The sequence below is a fragment of the Elephas maximus genome, chromosome 10 (assembly GCF_024166365.1).
Source record: "Elephas maximus indicus isolate mEleMax1 chromosome 10, mEleMax1 primary haplotype, whole genome shotgun sequence".
Classification (NCBI taxonomy): Eukaryota; Metazoa; Chordata; class Mammalia; order Proboscidea; family Elephantidae; genus Elephas; species Elephas maximus.
Genome location: NC_064828.1, coordinates 45,046,927 through 45,066,085, shown reverse-complemented (window position 1 = coordinate 45,066,085; position 19,159 = coordinate 45,046,927). Strand labels below are relative to the sequence as shown.

General features: G+C 39.9%; 1 protein-coding gene and 1 pseudogene across 3 annotated transcripts in view; both read right to left on the bottom strand.

Annotated features, from left to right (window-relative positions):
- Positions 1 to 19,159, bottom strand: part of AKAP6 (A-kinase anchoring protein 6) — a 607,892-nt gene that overhangs the window by 114,635 nt on the left and 474,098 nt on the right. For all 3 annotated transcript variants that reach the window (XM_049897582.1, XM_049897583.1, XM_049897584.1), the window contains exon 8: positions 17,506 to 17,654. In XM_049897582.1, coding sequence (XP_049753539.1) covers positions 17,506 to 17,654 — 149 coding nt within the window. The remainder of the gene's footprint in view (positions 1 to 17,505; positions 17,655 to 19,159) is intronic.
- On the bottom strand, positions 16,426 to 16,544 carry LOC126084839 (uncharacterized; annotated as a pseudogene).

Below are 19,159 nucleotides of genomic sequence, written 5' to 3'. Positions count from 1 at the left end.
CACGCAGACAAGATTAACAAATGGATGCCGACGGTGGGTATAGTTGATGTAGGCAAAACCTTCAGTAAGGCTTTGTGGCCTGGAGTAGTGCTTCTCAAACCTGAAGGGGCATTAAGAACGGCTGAGGAACTTGACATGCAGACACTAATTCAGTAGTTCTAGGGTAGGGCCTGAGATTCTGTGATTCTATTAAATGTTGCCAACCTTTCCGGCCCGTGGATCACATTTTGAGTAGCAAGGGCTTAGCGCATACTCGTGAAATCTAAAATCGGATTTCATCTCAAAATACTAAAAAACAAACCAACCACTGTAATGGGGACAAACCACCAGGCTTTCTTTATTAACTCTATGAGTGACTAATAAGGAATGACTAATAAGCCTTGCTCCTGAATTATGGTCCCCATTTCTCCTTGTACCTCTCCTATACTTTAACTACACAGACAAAGTGGTGGAATGCCATCTGAGAGAGTAAGAGAGTATATATAGTACAAGAGAGTATGAAAAACAAAGGAGAAATCTCACTCCTTCCACCTCAGTGGATTTGGAAGATAAGAGGGAAATTAGGAAGAGCAGGTACTCAGATACGTGTCCTTACCTCCCCTTTCTTACCTAAGTCCTACAGGAGAGGCATGTGAGACAGGCCGTTGGAAATTAGCTCCACTTTGTCCCCTAGGAACTCCCGGAGAACACTGAGATAGTCTCCCCATAACAACCTGGAGTGAGGATGTTGTAGTCCACGAGAGAGCTTTATAGTTAGGACTCCTTTTGCAATCCTGTTCTCTCATGCCTCAAGAGGAGACTCCAAGGGTTCTGAGAGCCCAGCAGATGAACTTAATGGAGGATGTTGTCACGGCAACAGAGGCACAGGGATCCCAAGGGGAGCCAGGTGGGCCTCTGGAGCCAGATCTCAGGGTTGCCAGGGCCAGTGAGGGTTAGATAAGACTGAGTCAGTAGGAAATACCATTTGGGCCTAAGCCAGCTGAGAAATAACACAAGATAGGCCAATTACAGCCTTCCGTGGGGACAGGGGCCTATCTATGGAAAACAATACCTATGGCAATTAGTTTTAAATTGCTGAATGATCTCTCACAGCTGGCTATGGAAACTACAATGGTCAATAGAATGGCTCATTAGTGCCCGTCTTCAAGCAGCACCCAAGGCAGGCACCCTACCTGCCATACCTTAGTTACACCTCTGCGTGGGGGCAACCTCATAATCCCAGGGCAAGAACAAGCCCATTTCATTTGACTCAGCCAGACTGTAGCCAAGCACCTTGTGAAGCCAGGAGACACCCCTTGCACTCCAGGACCACGGGATCATTTAAGCCTCCTATTAAACTCAGGTGTCATCTTGGAGAAGAGAAGGGAGGATAGGATAGGATGACTAAGCATTTATCCCAAAAGACTGTTCCCTAAAGAGAATTCTATTGTATTAGAGAGGTTATAAGTATTATGTAAAAGCCTGACTCAGATCTTAAAGCAAGTTTGTTGTTGTTTCCTTTCCCAGGAAAGTATATGTATGAGATGTTTCATAAAAATTATTAATCAGCAAGAGAAAATAAAGAAGCTCATCTTCTATAACAAATGTTGGAGAGGCTGCAGGGAGACTGGAACTCTTATGTGCTGCTGATGGGAATGTAAAATGGTATGACCAATTTGGAAAATGATATGGCACTTCCTTAGAAAGCTAGAAATAGAAATACCATATGATCCAGCAATCCCACTCCTAGGAATATATCCTACAGAAATAAGAGCCATCACGCGAATAGGCATATGCACACTCTTGTTCACTGCAGCATTGTTCACAATAACAAAAAGATGGAAACAACCTAGATGCCCATAAACAGATGAATGGATAAACAAACTATGGTATATACACACAGTGGAGTATTACACAACAATAAAGAACAATGATGAACCTGCGAAGCATGTCACAACATGGATGAACCTGAAGGGCATTATGCTGAGTGAAATAAGCCAATCACAAAAGGACAAATATTGTATGAGACCACTACTATAAAAACTCATAAAAAGGTTTACACACAAAAAGAAACAATCTTTGATGGTTACAAAGGAAGGGAGGGGTAGGGAAGGAAAAACACTAAATAGAAAAATAGATAAGTGGTAACTTTGGTAAAGGGTAAGACAGTACACAGTACTGGAGAAGCCAGCACAACCTGTCCAAGGCAAGGTCATGAAAGCTCCATAGGCATATCCAAACTCCCTGAGGGACTGAATTACTGGGCTGAGGGCCGTGGTAAAAAGCCAGTGAAAAATTTCTGCGGTTCTGAACATTTTATCATCCTGTCTATATTTATCATCTATTTAAAATCTATCCTCATTAACAATTCTCTTATTTATAAACCTCCTTTAATTTTCACTATAGAAGAGGACAGAGGCAAGTAGCATTAATTGAGCACCTACTGCATACCCAGCATCATTTTAATTATGCAAATGTGCCATTATCATATACTAAAGATAAAATTCCCCTTCAGAATGAATAAAAAAGCCTGTCTGTGTTTTGGGGGTTGCTTTGGCTTTGGTATTTGTGGATAGGATACTATTATCTCCATCACATGCTGCTCTTCTGAAGTCACCTTTGGCCTACCAAAGGCTTTAATTTCATTATGTACATTCATTCAGCACCATTCACCAGAAATCATGTTGTGCACTGGGGATGCAAAGATAATAAATTTGTCTCATCCTCGAATTGTTTAGTCATAATCAAAGATATATATATATATGTATAATTATCATACACATATGTGAAAAGAAAATTAGCTTTTTTTTTTATTATTGTACTTTATATGAAGGTTTACAGAACTAGCTTCTCATTAACCAATTAGTACACATGTTATTTTGTGACATTGGTTACCATCCCCATGACATGTCAACATTCTCCCTTCTTGACTTTGGGTTCCCTATTACCAGCTTTCCTGCCCACTTCTGCCTTCTAGTCCTTGCCCTTTTAGTCTTGTTTTATTTTATAAGCCTGTCTAATCTGTGGCTGAAAGGTGAACCTCAGGAATGACTTCATTACTGAGCTAAAAGGGTGTCTGGGGGCCATCCTCCTGGGGTTTCTCCAGTCTCTGTCAGGCCAGTAAGTCTGGTCTCTTTTTGTGAGTTAGAATTCTGTTCTCCATTTTTCTCCAGCTCAGTCTGGGACCCTCTTTGTGATCCCAGTCAGTGGTGGTAGCCAGGCACCATCTAGTTGTACTGGGCTTAGTCTGTGGAGGCTCTCATAGTTGTGGTCCCTTAGTCCTTTGGACTAATCTTTCCCTTGTGTCTTTGCAGCAATTGAGCTGTTGCCTCCTTTTATACTCCTTATCAAGGGACTTAGAACAAAAGTCATGTCTTTGGTTTTCTTCATTCTCACTTGCTCCAGGTGGGGTGAGAACAGAAGAGTGTCTTAGATGGCTGCTCACAAGCTTTTAAGACCTCAGATGCGACTCACCAAAGTAGAATGTAGAGCATTTTCTTTGTAAACTATGTTATGCCAATTGAGCTAGATGTTTCCTGAGACCATGAAGGTAGCACAGAACTAGTTAACAGTCTTATATCCCCTTGAAGAATTTGCTGATTCTATCAGCTGAATTCAGAACCTAGTTCTTTTATTTAGTTTCTGGTGGCAAGTGCCCTAGGTTCTCTTGTTGGAAGAGAGAGAGAGACTCAAATTGTGGCCAATACCTCCAAGTCTTAGAAGGGATATGAGTAGAGGAACTGTTCTTTTGAAGGGATTTTCCTCATAAAAATTTCTTCGTAATTGTACTTGAGTTTATGTCATCTCATTCACTCTCCTATATAATCTCCTAGATGTTAAAGGGTCTGAAAGCATACCTTTATGGTACTCTGTGAATGAAACGTGTTATAAAGCAAACATGTTACTAAGATGGTCTTTTTTCTGATACTTTCTGTCACTTAAATTGTCATATACTTGATCCAAAATGGGTTCAGAATGAAAGAGCTGGACATTCTGTTTAGGTATATAATCTTCCTATTTTAGGGGAAAAAAAAAAAAAAAATTTTTTTTTTTTTTTAAAGCTTAATCAAGTTATGGGGTAAAAATGTCTTCTAACTCAAAGTGAATAGCAATTTTTCTTGGTTTTTATATAGAATTATAAACACATATTTCATAGTCAGATTCTAATAGAGACAGAGACAAAGCTATGGAGAAATAGATATGCAATTTTTTCTTTAGTATTTATTTCTAAGCTTGGGTTAGCTACAATGGGTAACTGCCAAAAATATTTCCCAACATATTGTCTATCGCTTTACTCTTTTTTTTTTTTTTTAAGGCTAAAAAGAAGATTCTAAGGTTTTCCATCACAGAGATAAAATGCTAACAAGCTTATTTAGTATCATTTTCTGTAAGTTGAATGGCAATATATTATTTGTGAGGCTGGCATAGTTTAAGAAATAATCCTTCCTCTAAACCCTTATGGGAGTTATGTTTGACTAGCTATGTGTTTGAATACATAAATGCATTCAGCCTTTGGTATTTAAAGTGAGCATCATTAACTCAACATTTCAACTTAAACTTTGCTTAAACGATAAAGTTTCACCCTAGTGAAATCAACGGGAGGTGTGCGTGAATATATGAGGTTTCAGCCTAGCCCACTGAGGAATTCTGATCAAAACAGCAGCCAAATGAAGAAATCATCAAAATAGAGAAGTTATTGGTTGAAGGAAAAGATAACACTAAAAAGTCCTGGTGGTTTTTCTACCTAAGGTTGAGTAATATTTGATCATTAAGAACCCATCTTTTATATGCTTCATGGTTCATTTCATACCAACACATCCAAAAACACAGGAACGATTCCTGAAATACCAACTTGTCTATATTGGGATTTCTATTAAATGGTCCAATTTTCCTAGGTTCTTTAGCATATTGATTCTTTCCCCAAATATTCACTAAGTGTTCACTGTTCACATTATTTGCTCAGGGAAGTTTGCCTCTGGTTTTCAAGACAGACACTAAAGGGAGTGGTAACAAAATCTTGCGAAAATATACTTTAAGATTTTTACCAAAATAATATATTAATAATAGATCAGAATTTCCCATCATCCTCTATTCTATGTGGCCATGTAAGCACATAAGAGAGATACAACACTGGCACCTAGCCCAATCATAATATCATTAAAGAATGGAATCTGATAGGCACAGTGGCATGTAGAATCCCTTTCCGCTCTAAACATATTAAAGTATGGACACTAATTTACTATTTTGAATGAAAATTCATGAGCGACTTCCTCATGAGAAAAGCAGCCTGCTTTTGCCATTAATAAGTAAAAAGGAATATGGAGTTCTTTCCACCAGTAATTTCCTCAATTCTCATATATGCCTATATACGTGTGAAAATGTCTAAGAAAAATAAAATTAACTCTATAAACCTGTTAATAACTGGCCCAACTTTCTCATGGATGATTTTCCCACAAGTACTTGTTATTGAAATAAACCCAACCCAACCCACTGCCGTGGAGTCGATTCCGACTCATAGCGACCCTACAGGACAGAATAGAACTGCCCCATAGAGTTTCCAAGAAGCGCCCGGCGGATTTGAACTGCCGACCTTTTGGCTAGCAGCCATAGCACTTAACCACTACGCCACCAGGGTTTCCAATTGAAATAAAAGGTATCAATTAAAAAAAAAAAAAAAAACTAACTTCAAGATTATCTGCAAAATTAGAAATATCAATGCAAATTTCTAAGTACATTTAGAGGATTCTCTCAGTCTGTCAGGAAGTCATACCCTTTCTAAATTTTCAGATAATATACTGGACTAAGTTTTATCCAAAGAACTGGAAAACATTCTGAAGAATTTTAGAATCAGTAGTTGGAGAACAAGTAGGGGAAATGTACTTGAGTGTAGTTAAAAGGAGAGAGAGAGAAAGAGCTAAGCCTGCCTATGCCATAACCCATGTGTTAGAACGGACTGGGTCTAGATCTGCTGCTGGAGGGTTGGTGTGGTTGAGCAGACCATCCTTTTGTAAAAGAACCACCCTACCCTGGGCCTCGCTAACTTTCAAAGATTTAATAGGCCATGGAATAGATAAACTCTCTGGGTTATGGCAGCAGGTGAACAACCCAGAATAACTCTGCCACACAATCCCTAACAAAAGCATGGCAGCAGAATCCATATGGGGAGTCCTCCATTGAAGTTGACCCTACCCAGAGAGTACTCTGTTTGGACTACAAGCTTCCAGCTCCTTTTATAACAGCCCTCACTGAATCATACTTTGACATCACTTCTTTCTTCAATCTACATCAAACAACTGTCTTGAGAACTGGGTTTCTCTTGAAAGGGTGTAATATCACAGATGCATGTCTCCTCCTTAAAGAACTATAGGAGAAATTCCTCGCAGGTTCCAATGACACAGGAAGCTATGCTTCTGGTGATATATGTTATTTTTAGTCCCAGGGACACTGTGAATTTTCTAATGGATGAAATTTCACTCTTTTCTTTGGGTGTGGAAAGCTTAGAGCCAAATCAGAAGCTCTTGAGGATATACGTAGAATATGCATTTATTTATTTTCATACACATACGTTATTCTTGAATAAATGACTTCATTCAAACATTTATTCTACTTTATTGTATATATTTCTGTAAGTTGACTCAAATCCTTTGTGGAAGGAGATGAGGTAATGAACAAAGGAATAAATTTTGGAGAAGAGTTAAGCCCTGCAAATTAAAATGAAGCAGATTAGATTTGTCTCAGGTGCCCTCTCAGGGTCAATGTTAACATGTCTCTCCCTCTTCAACCACTCCATCAACTCCCAAAGTAGGTCAGAAACTGATCACAGTTAAAACAGAAGAAAGGTAAGATATCCTTGTTGTTTGTGTGTGCAACCATCACCATTATTTATTTCCAAAATTTTTCATCACTACAAAAGAAACTCTTTATTCATTAAGCAACAACTCTCCATTCTCCCTGCCCCCAGAAGTTGGTAACCACAAACCTACTTTCTGTCTGATATATATTTATAAGCTAATTTTACTGTTAACTTTCCAGGCATGCTTTCCCAGAAAGTATGCCTCCACCTCTTTTTTTCCTTTTGTTGGCTCCTGGCATGGATGGCATTAGATTGCTGAAGTGGAAGACTGTCTAGTTCTAAACTTAGTTAAGTGTATTTTTCCATTGAAAGGGTATAATACCATGACCTCAAACAAATACATCTCTACAGATGAGGTAGTTTTTTTTTGTTGTTTGTCCAAAAAGACCTATTTTAATAATTGCATTAAAAAAAAAAACCCAAACCAATTGCTGTCAAGTCGATTCCAACTCATAGTGACTCTATAGGACAGGGTAGAATTGCCCCATTGAGTTTCCAAGGAGCACCTGGTGGACTCGAACTGCTAACCTTCTGGTTAGCAGCCATAGCACTTAACCACTATGCCACCAGAATAATTGCATAGTGGCTAGAATATCAGTTACCCAGGAGACATCCAGGTACTTTTTGCTCATTTTGACTTCATGCCGCATTGTGATCATACCATTTAATTCCATCCAGAGTACAGGGGAAGAAGCAAAAAGGACTTAAATTGAACATTGATCAGCTATCATTAGACTGAGATGGGATAGGAGTCAAGAGAAGGAAGTAGAAATGTAGGGTGGAAATAAGGTTTCTTTGGGTTGTCTAGTGAACTTCTTTACCTGTGACCGTGTTCTCAACATTGGCACATATAAAAGACAGTCAAGAATATCATACATTTTATGGCTGATGTGTACAAGATTTTTTTTTTACATTGCAATGTTTCAAAAATACTCATTGGGCAGAAATTCAAAATAGTCAGTGTGTTTGTGCATGTGTACACACACATGAAAGAGAGAGAGAGAATATGAGTGAACACGAATGTTTATCCAACTGCGCTGAGACACCTTTGGTCTGTTGCCCAACAGAAAACCAGAAAGATCACCCTGCGGCACTGAAATCCAGGGTGATTATATCCTTTCTCAGGTGGTTAAAGCCATTCATCATATCTTATTGCTTAATTAATACAGAGAAACAAATTCTGTCTTTAATCAAGTGATATTTTAAATAGTGATTTATTTGTTTTCACTCATCAACATCACTTCTCTTTGGGGATGCCATATATATTTGTGTGTGTGAGTCAGAATCGACTCGACAGCAGTGGGTTTGGTTGGTTTTGCTGTTTGTGTGTGTGTGCATATGTGTGTTTACACAGACCCAGAGGCATTTCTTTTCCTAAGGGAAAATGGGCTCATCTTTCCTGCCAAACTTTTGGCCTTTTGTTTTTTTAAAATTCATTCAGTTCAACCTGTTATGCATGGGAATAGCCTAGACATACCATTTGGATTTGGGAGGAAAATTTAAGCTAAAACCTTGATAAGGGATAAATTACTACCACATTCTTAGGCACAGGTCATAAATCTCACCTATATCACCATCTGTAGACACTGCTCAAATTCCCTCACAGCAAGAGAAAGCCTAACATAGAGCTAATGACTGCGGTATCTTCTAGAACTTTACCACAAGAGTGTAAGTCCTAAGAACTCCCTTGGAAATCTCTCCTGATCCCAGGCAGTAGAGGCAGGAATCATCTCCACACCCTTCTGCTTTAACATCAACTTATTTACAGTAACTCCTCAACATACACAGGCCCCCACAAAGTTACTGTCTTTGGCTGAAATTCTCACTCTTCCTCCACCACAACCGTCTTCTAATGGCTCATATCTATGCATCTTTTAAGAAAGTTCAGATGTTCTCCTAAGTTTCCCTGACCCGGTACAGCCAAGCTGGATTCCGTACCCCTCCTCAATAGCCCCCAAATACTCTCTATAATGAAATTTGTCCATTGTTTCATAAGGATATAACTGAGTGTGTCTTTCTCCCTCACTAGACTAAGAACTGTGGAGATTAAGTTGTGTGCATCTTTTTCATTCCCAGCATCTGGCACCAACTCCTTGCAACACAGCAGTTGCTCAATAAATATTTCATTAACTAATTTATCTTGTATGTGTTACAATGCAGGTATTTTAGACATTTTATTATCCATTCTGTGCCTCAATAAACCAAGTGAGGTAGACTAAGATAACTATTCCCATTTTATAGACTGAGATATTGGATCTTGAGAGGCTAAGAGTCCTAATTAAAGTCACATGGCTAAAAAGTAGCAGAGACTTGAATCCTAGTCTTTAATTTATAGTCTAATATGTCCTCTTCCTTCTTGTAAGAAATTAGATTCAAGTGAATTTATGACTATCCCTAAAGATAAATATTATGTGTGTAGTTGGACGCAAGTTGAGCAGACCTAACTCATTCTAGTATCCAGGATCAGGAACTTTTCCCCTGCAGCTTCAAAACAGGAAATAATAGTAAACTGTAGTCCTCAATTCCTGCTAATCAAGATGCCACCTGGAATTCTGAGTCATGTAGTCTTTATTTTGGCACCCTTGTGTAATACAAGGAGCCCTGGTGGCGCAGTGGTTAAAGTGCTCGGCTGCCAACCAAAATGTCGGGAGCTTGAACCCACCAGCTGCTCTGTAGGAGGAAGATGTGGCAGTCTGCTTCTGTAAAGATTACAGCCTTGGAAACCCTATGGGGCAGTTCCACTCTATCCTACAGGTTTGCACAAGTTGGAATCAAGTCGGTGGCAGTGGGTTTGGTTTTTTTTTGTTTTGTGTAACATAAATGAAATAAAAATTGTCCTATTTGTCTCTACTTTTTAAAAGAATCATTCCTTAGAGATAGTGTTCTATCCATCCGGGGTGGAGGGGATCCTACCACAAGGTATGCTCCTAATTCTCTTAGCCTCTGCTACCCCATGTTGTCATCGGTTGCCGTTAAAGAGTCCAACTTTTGGTGACCCCATGTGTTCAGATTAGAACTGCTCCATATGGTTTTCAAGGCTGTGACCTTTTGGAAGCAGATTGCCAGGCCTATCTTCCAAGGCACCACTGGGTGGTTTTGAACAACCAACCTTTTGGCTAGTACCAAGCACTTAACCATCGGCACCACCCAGGGACTCTATCTGCTACCCAATAGTCACCACATTGTCCTTGATGGTCAAGAACCTCAAAACATTCCTGAGCTACAGACCTGCTTCCTGGGCATTTCCATTTGGATGTTCCACAGACCCTCAGAGGAACTATGTCCCAAACGCTCAGCTTCTTTCCCCTACCTACTACTTCTCTGAGTAGCCCACCTCAGTGAATGACAATTCTATCTGCCAGAGTGCACAAGTTGGAACCTGGAGGTTCATTCTAAAATCCCCCCTCCATCCACCCTGCACATCCACTAGGTGACCACGGCCTGTTGATTCAGCTTCCTACTTTCTGTTTCCATTGCTGTGTCTTAGCTCAGGCCCTTACTATTTCTTGAACGATTGAAATAGCCTCTTAACAGGGCACTCTGTCTCTAGTCTTGCTCCTTCCAATCAACTTTCCACATTCCCAACCCAGTGCCGTCGAGTCGATTCCGACTCATAGCAACCCTATAGGACAGAGTAGAACTGCCCCATAGAGTTTCCACATTACTACCAGAATATTCTTTCAAAAATGCCAAGCTAGTCATGCTGGAAATTCTTTAGTGGCTCTTGCTGTTTGTACACACTGCCTCCTCTGTGGGAACACCCTCCTTGTCATTTCCAACTCTAGGCCATCCTTTTTGACACGTCTCCTGGAAACCAAAAAACCAAACCCACTGCCATCAAGTTGGTTCCAACTCATAGCAACCCTATAGGACAGAGTAGAACTGCCCCATAGAGTTTCTAAAGAGTGGCTGGTGGATTCAAATTGTCGACCTTTGGTTAGCAGCTGAGTTCTTAACCACCGCACCACCAGTGCTCCCTCTCCTGGAAGGTGTTCCTGATTTACACACACCTGCCATCCCTTGTTTCCTATTGCTCTATAGCCTCAGTGCCTAGGCACTTTGTGGGTGATCATTAAATATTAAATGTTGAACGGTACCAAAGCCATTAGAATCCAAATACTCCTATATTCCTCTCCTAGAGCCAACAACTGGGGCTTTAGAATGGCCCCTTTCTCTCCCTCATTACCCTCATCTAATGGGTTTATAGATTCTTTCTGAGTTTAGTCTCCAATACAGTCTCCATATTTTCCATTAATTCTTTATCTAATACCCTTAATGCCTAAAGCAGTGTTTCTCAAATTTCATCATTTAGCTAAATAGTTGGAATAACCTGGAGGGCTTGTTAAGCACAGAATGATCCCTACCCCCAAGGCTTTCTGTTCAGTAGGCCCTAGAATGGGACCCAGGATTAGCATTTCTAACAAATTCCCAAGAGATGTTGATGCTGCTGGTCTGGAAACCACACTTTGAAAACCACTGGAGCAATAGTTCTCAGTTTGAGATGGGCATCAGAACTCAAAGAACTTTTTAAGAAAATGTCATATTTTGGCCCACTCCTACCTACTGAATCAGAATTTTCAGGGAGGGAAAGCAGGGCTTTTTCTGCTTAGATGCTCCACAGGTGATCCTGATGCACCAATCTGTTTAAGAAACATGAACTCATCGATTAACTTCAAGGTCTGGCCTTCACCTTCCTCCCTTCTTTCTGAACCTTATTTTTCACACCGCCCTCCAACTTTCTGCCCTGCTCTCTTCTCATATGGGAGAGCAGACAGTCTGATGACTCCAGATTTTTGCTCCCTCTCTCTTAGCCCCTACACCAGTTTCAGTTATTCACTCAGGCATCCATTCGTTTACTGAGCATCTAGCATGCCAGCACTGTACCAGATGCAGGGGAGAGAGTGGTGAACACAACAGCCACAGCCCTGCCTAATGGGGCCCACTCCATGTGCTCTAGGTTGCCCTAGCACGCTCTGCTTCTCCTATAACATGCACTGCACAGGCCACTACTGGCTTAATATCGCCCTTTCTTGCTAGACCAACTGTAAATTCCATGCAGGCAGGGACTGTGGTCTGTTTTTGTAGGTGTTCACTAAACGTTTGTTTAGATTAATTGAAACATCCTTTCTCTGACCTAGCCCTTTTTCAAAAATCATCTCCAGAGTCCTTTCTCCCTGCTGTCCTCGCTGACTTATTCCAACTCCCCTCACCACATACCTTCCAAGAGCCCTGCCCCTGACCCTATACAGATTCCTAACTCAGCACTTGTTGTCCTTTAGGAATCCTTGGGTGGTAGAAATGGTTAACATGCTTAGCTGCTGACTGAAAAGTTAGAGGTTTGAGTTCTCCCAAAGGTGCCTCAGAAAAAAGGCCTGGCCATCTACTTCTAAAAAATCAACCATCGAAAACCCTACGGCACACAGTTCTACTCTGACACACATGGGGGTCACCAAGAGTCAGGGTTGTCTTGGTGGCACCTAGTTTTTGTCATCCTTTATTCAATGTTGTTTACAGATTTGGCTCCTCCTACCAATCTGAGAGCCTCTTCAGGGAAAGAATCATTTCATTTTTGGTTTTAATTCCTGCACTTCATACCAAAAAAGAAAACCAAACTTGCCATCAAGTTGATTCCAACTCATAGCGACCCTATAGGACAGAGTAGAACTGCTCCATAGGGTTTCCAAGAAGCACCTGTTGGACTCGAACTGCTGACCTTTTGGTTAGCAGCCATAGCTCTCAACTGCTTCACCACCAGGGGTCCAAACCTGACTTATAGGAGATACAAAAAAAATATTTACTAACATTTGTCAAGTTAATGAATGAGTTAATTTTGTTTTGACTTAAATATTTTGCCCAAACTTCATTTGTGGCTTTAATGAAATTTCTTTAAGACTCTTCCATTTATCCAGAATAGGAATATACCATAATTCAAATTTCACATAGCATGGAATATGTACAACACAGGATTTAGAAAAAAAGAAAAAGTTTACCGAGGATCTGAATGAAATCCTCAGAGACAGAACAAAGCTTCGGTTTATGGAGTCTCCATTCTGACCAATATCATGAGTTGAGGTCTTAATTTCATCTTAAACCATCTATTCTGGACAAGTGAGTCCAAGTCCTCTCTGTTTCAGTATTTATAAACTAAACAAAAACCAGTTTTTAATCGACACTGAGTCTTGACAGCAAGTAGGATGCTTAATACATTAAACAGGATATTTAAAATTCACTAAAAATGAATAGGAACAACACTGAACAAGAACAAAAATGAATAGGAACAACACTGAACAGGAACAAAAATGAATAGGAACAACAGCAAAAACTAGGAACCGGTGTCAGAAAAAGAGGTGGTTACACTTTACAAGTAGTCTTGGGTGCTACAAACATTTAAAGTGCTCAGTTGCTGTAAAAACAGGTGTAGGAGTGGTGTCTGACCTCCTCTAACTTCATCAGGGGAAAGGAGAATCAAGATCAACAGCCCAAGGCTGATTCCTATGAGGCTAAGGTCTCTTTGCTATCTTTGCCAATTCTAACATCAACGGCGCCCTCCATTTCTCTGCTGGGTTTGATAATTCATTTCAATGGCCACACAGAACTCACAGACCATACTCAAGATTATGGGGTTTATTAGGGAAGTAACAGTTACAATTCACTTAGGATACAGTTCTTCCATCAGGACAGCCTTTTTCCAGGTGTGCTCGCAGGCATACATCTTCCTGGCCCTCTGCCTCTGCCTCTGCCTCTGCCTCTGCCCCTGCCCCTGCCCCTGCCCCTGCCCCTGCCCCTGCCCCTGCCCCTGCCCCTGCCCCTGCCTCTGCCCAAAGGCACTCAACTTTCTTACTCTGTGAGCAGGGAAGCCCACCATGCTCTCTACTGCTGCTGGGTCTCTGCTGCTGGAACTCTGCTGCCAGGTCTATCTTGCTATCGCTTCTCACAGTCTTCAGGGTTACAGCTCACTCTCTGTCTCCTGGATCCAAGAGCTTCTCAGTGCAGGGATCCTGGGTCCAAAGGACGTACTCTCTGCTCTTGGCTGTTCTTCCTCGATGGTGGTGAGGTCTTCTCTTTCTCGCCTCTGGGGTGGCTCATTTCAAGCCCAGTGGCTATCTGCACAGTCCCATCCAATCGTCTGGGTGGGAGTTATAAGACCATGGCTAAAAAGGCCACACAAAAGTGATCCATCACACTGCAGTTGCTAACCAGGTCGCAGGAAAGTGATCCATCACACTGCAGTTGCTAACCAGGCTGCAGGTTCAAGTCCACTCAAAGGCACTTTAGAAGAAAGGCTTGGTGATTTACTGGTGAAAAATCAGCCACTAAAAACTCTATGGAACTTGGTTCTATTCTGACACACATGAGGTTGCCATGAGTTGAAATCAACTCATTGGCAACTGGTTTTGGTACATTTTATAAAATACAAAACATGCAAACGTTCTTGACAAACTCTGCTCAAAGCATCACGCCATGAACATAGTATCAATAAATATTTATTGGATGAAAGAAACCAAACAATCCTTAAGTACATTCAGTTTAATTGGCATGAATCAAAAAGCATCAACTTCTGTTCCTGTGGAGAATTATGTGTGGGACACTCCAGGAGCCATGTCTTTCCCAGCTGAACAAATGCCTTCCTCCTATCACACATTTTCATGACTGTTAAAGACACAGTTCATAGTTGTATATATGCTGTGTTAATCACTTTTCTACACACCTTTTCATCAAGCCAAAGAGATTATAAATTCATTTCTAAACAATATTTTGAGGTGTGAAAGTCTTAGAAATTTAAGATCACCATTGTATACAGCAGCTGAGTCTTCCCTGGAGTAGCCTTATTATACATTTTTCAACTAAGTACTCCATTAGTACATATAATCTTCTTAGTGTGCAGATAGGCATGGGCAGGAGATAAAAATATATGAATTGTATCACCAACTTAATTTTCTCTTTAGAATACTGGATATCTGCCTATGGAATGAAGACCCTGGGAAGCCCACACTATTCCCACAATTGCTTAGCAGAAACAATGCTTATTCCATGTAATAAAAGGAACAGTTAATGAAGTTTATGTATCATTGGAGCAGATAATTTTATAAGGCTGTGTTCTTAAGGTTTCAGAATTAAGGATTTGGCTATGGGAGCAAAGAGTCTTGGGGGCAGGACACCCCAGATAACCTCACCCACGTGTATTTTTCAAACAATGCTTCTCTGTATGTAAACAGAAAACAGAAAGGAGTATATCGTTTTTGTCCTTAGTATTAAATAGCTGGCTTTTCTTCAGTGCACTCTTAAATTTCTGTACAATGCACAGCCTTCAGCACCCCGAGGAGCATAAACAAAGGATATCAGGCAAGTTCACCTACTCCCACTTCACAGAACAATGCATGTTGTTAACTAAGCAATTCCCAGGGCAGATTTATGATTTGTGGAGCCCAGAGTAAGTACTCAGGTTGGGTCCTTGGAATCTGGGGTCAGAAGCATGTGGTGGCTGCTCAGTCCAGGGCTTTTAGAAAACATGAAAATGTGACCTAAAGTTTGTGCTTGCATGTACACCAGAGACTATTTAGGCATTTAGAGAAATCAAAGCACATGAAGGCCCCAAAACAGCTTATTGTTCATGCTCCAATATTTAACCTTTTCTTTCTTACTTGCTGCTATGCTCTTCCTCTAATGAATAATGTTGCTGAATTGAACAAGTTTATGTATATATATAACACGTCTACATACAAAAATATCCTGGTAGAGCAACAAATAATACAGAGAGGACAATTTGAAAATTGTTTCCCATTTTCCAAACAGAATTATGCCTCTGACTCTTTGCCTGGATTCTTAGACCCTGAGTTTTTTTTTTTTTTAACAAAACTGAATTTTTAATGTGTACTTAATTTATTCCAAAACTTTGTGTTGAGAGCTGCAGGTCCAGTCAGAACTATAAGCACTGCAAAGACAAATGTAAACAAATGCACGGCGAAGCTTCTTTCCTCCTGCCTTTTCAGGGACTGTCTTAGCTGAAGTTACACCCCGTAGGATTACAGGATGCTATTAATGTGTAGTGAAATCTGGGGGAATCATTTCTCCCCCTTGCAGTCTGGCTTAAGTATAAAGTGAAATGGGTTATAGTTTCCATTTGTGTTTAGAATCAAGTTATTGAAAAGTGTTGAAAAATTAAATTTTATCACTATTTTTTCACTCTTTAATAATGACCTATTGAACATCAGAATTGAGCCAGCAGTAATTAATATTACATATGTGTGTATACATATATAAGCTTATACATGGAGCCATTGTGGCAAAGTAGTTAAGAGCTCAGGCTGCCAACCAAAAGGTCACCAATTCAAATCCACCAGCTGCTTCTTTGAAATCCTATGAGGCAGATCTACTCTGTCCTGTATATATATATGTGTGTGTGTATATATATATATATATATATACCAAAAAAAAAAAACCCATTGAGGTTGAGTAGATTCCAACTCATAGCAACCCTATAGGGCAGAGCAGAACTGCCCCATAGGGTTTCCCAGGAACACCCGGTAGATTTGAACTGTTGACCTTCTGGTTAGCAGCCGTGGCTCTTAACCACTACGCCATCAGGGTTTTCAAGCCTATAGCATCTAGTATTCCCAGGCGGTCTCCCATCCAAGTACTAACCAGGCCCAACCCTGCTTAGCTTCTGAGATCAGACGAGATAGGGTGTGTTCAGGGTGGTATGGCCGTAAGAAAACACTCGTCGCTGCTGAGTCAATTATGACTCAGTGACCCTATACGACAGAGTAGAACTGTCTAGAATGAGTTTTTTGGCATTATATATATATATATAAAATATATATATATGTATATATATATATATAAAATCCTTTGCCACCGAGTGACCCTACAGAACAGTGTAGAACTGCCCCATAGGATTTCCAAGGAGCAGCTGTGGATTCAAATTGCCAACCTTTTATTTAGCATCTCAAGTCTTAACCACTTAGCCACCAGGGCTCCAAAAATGTATTTATACATTGGCAATGTTTGCATAATTTTAAATTCATTTGGAAATATCTGGATCCATTCAGTAGTATGAGTAGTTAATATAATATAAATACAGCCATATGTCTCAGTCTGAATGAAATTGTTGAGAGGTCACGGAAGGTGTTGGCTCATTTCACATACCATAAACAACCCAAGCACTCACCTATTATTGCAGTTGACTTTATGTCAAGCTTTTTTTTTTTTTCTTTTAAGTGGCTAGCCCATGCTCTCTAAACAATTATTAAATATCTAAGTTATTCAGGAGAATATTGTTCTACCAAGTTTCCAATGAGGTTCTGGTGTTTAAAAGTTTCTTAAACAGACTTTGTGGTCTATTAAGAAATTGTGGTTTGAAAAGGGAACATACACTGAAAAAAAAAATTATAAAGAAGAAAAATCAATACTATAGGGACAATGTAACCACAAAATCACTTTGTAGAATCAGAAGGCTGTTTTTTAAAAAATAGTAACAATGAAGTTAAAAAGTTCTGGGTTAGATGACAAAGGCTGAAAAAATCCAGTCTTCAGTTCTAGCACAAATGGAGAAGAACGTAAACGCCTATTCCATTGAGCTTCTCCTTAACTACTGGCCTAACACCTACCAGTGGAAAATCACTTACGAAGTAGAGATTAGTGAGAATAAAACACCAAAAAGCATAGCTCCCTACCCATTACTTCCCACGGAATGAACTTTTGACATATCAGCAAACTCCTCCTTTCTCTTGCTGCCGCTGGTATACTGCTCGCTGTACAGCTTGAGGGACATCTGCTCAACAGCATCTCTTTGTGCTTCCAGGTAGCATAGTTGAACCTCAGCCTGGAGAGAGGAACAAAGAGGAAATGCGGTTTTAATCCAAAAGGAATGCATTTCAAGTGAGGTGTAGCAACTCAAAGAATGGGGGTTGTTCACATCATTATCCCGCTCCTTTTGGAGGTAGATTTAATGGGATCAGCTGGGAATATTACAGAATTATACTTCATGCCTGAATCTTACAAGCCCCTCCTTAAAATATGGCCTGAATAAATGAACTCTCAGAAGACTCAGTAAATATCATGAAATATCCCTGAGATCATAATACTGTCTGATGAGACTTTACATAAAAAATTCTGTGAAATTCCTCAATAATATTCTTCCTCATATTGCCACATATGTAACGTTTATTTTTTAAAGATCCCCTTCCAAACCCATACATTTTGGACACATACTCTAAACATTTTTCTATTATCTTCCCTGAGCAGAATAAAAAAGCCTAATACTAATGCTAGTGCCTTTTCAATAGTGGCAACAAACTTCATTTTCTGGTTGTTTGTTTTCTGTATCATTGTTTTTATAATTTTAACACAGAGGGATTAGTGATTTTGCTTACATGCAGGTTTGAATTGTTAAATCTTTCATAGTTACTTGGGGCTTACTGCAGTAAAGGAGAGGTAGTTCACCATGCTGTTTTCGATCAAAGCAAGGCCCAAAGAATGCTGAATAATATCTGGCAGGGAAACGTATTGAATAGATGCTTTATTTATTGCAGCTGTTGTGATCCCTGTGGCTTTAGGGTTCTCTAGAACACCAGATGAGACCAGGAATGAAGTCTTCTCAGTGACAGGCTTATCCATGGTAAAGCGGAGGGAGCCATGCTCAGTTCCTATGCACCCTGGACCAAAAGAACTATTCTGTTAACGTACTTGACTAAATTTAAGCCCACTTATTAACATTTCTGTTAAACCCTAAAACTGCTACTTCTCTATAATGTAATTAATATTCTCCTAAGAAAAACAGTTCTGGGTCAGCTGTTGGGTAATCGCCAGAATTCTGTTACACGTAAGAAAACCTGAGTCAGACCTGAACTTCTCACTCTTAGTGTCCAGAGCCAAACAAGACCTTTTGCCTGGACTCTAGTTTTACAGAACTGATCACAGAGAAAAAGAGAGGATATTAAAAGGTGACAGCTGTTTAAAAGGGCAAATGAGAGCTCTGTAAAGGAAATGAGTAGCTGATGAAAAGCAGAGTCACATATTTTAGGGTTCTTAAGATATTGTTTTCCACAAGCAATTAGTTATGAACGAGTAAGGAAGAACTTTGAGAAGCAATGGTAAAAGCACTATATTCTTATAATCAAAGTGTTGGACATCAGTTCAAAACTACTATTTATATAATGGTGCTTGGGAATTTTTTTTCCTCCAACTGATTAGTTTGAACAAGAATAGGCTCGAGTGGATTAAGAATGATGTCAAACAGTATAAACAAAGGATAATGCTACAGGGAGCATACTGAGTTTGTTGGGGGGAGGCTGTTAGGTCTAGTGTTATTTAGCATCTTTATTAATG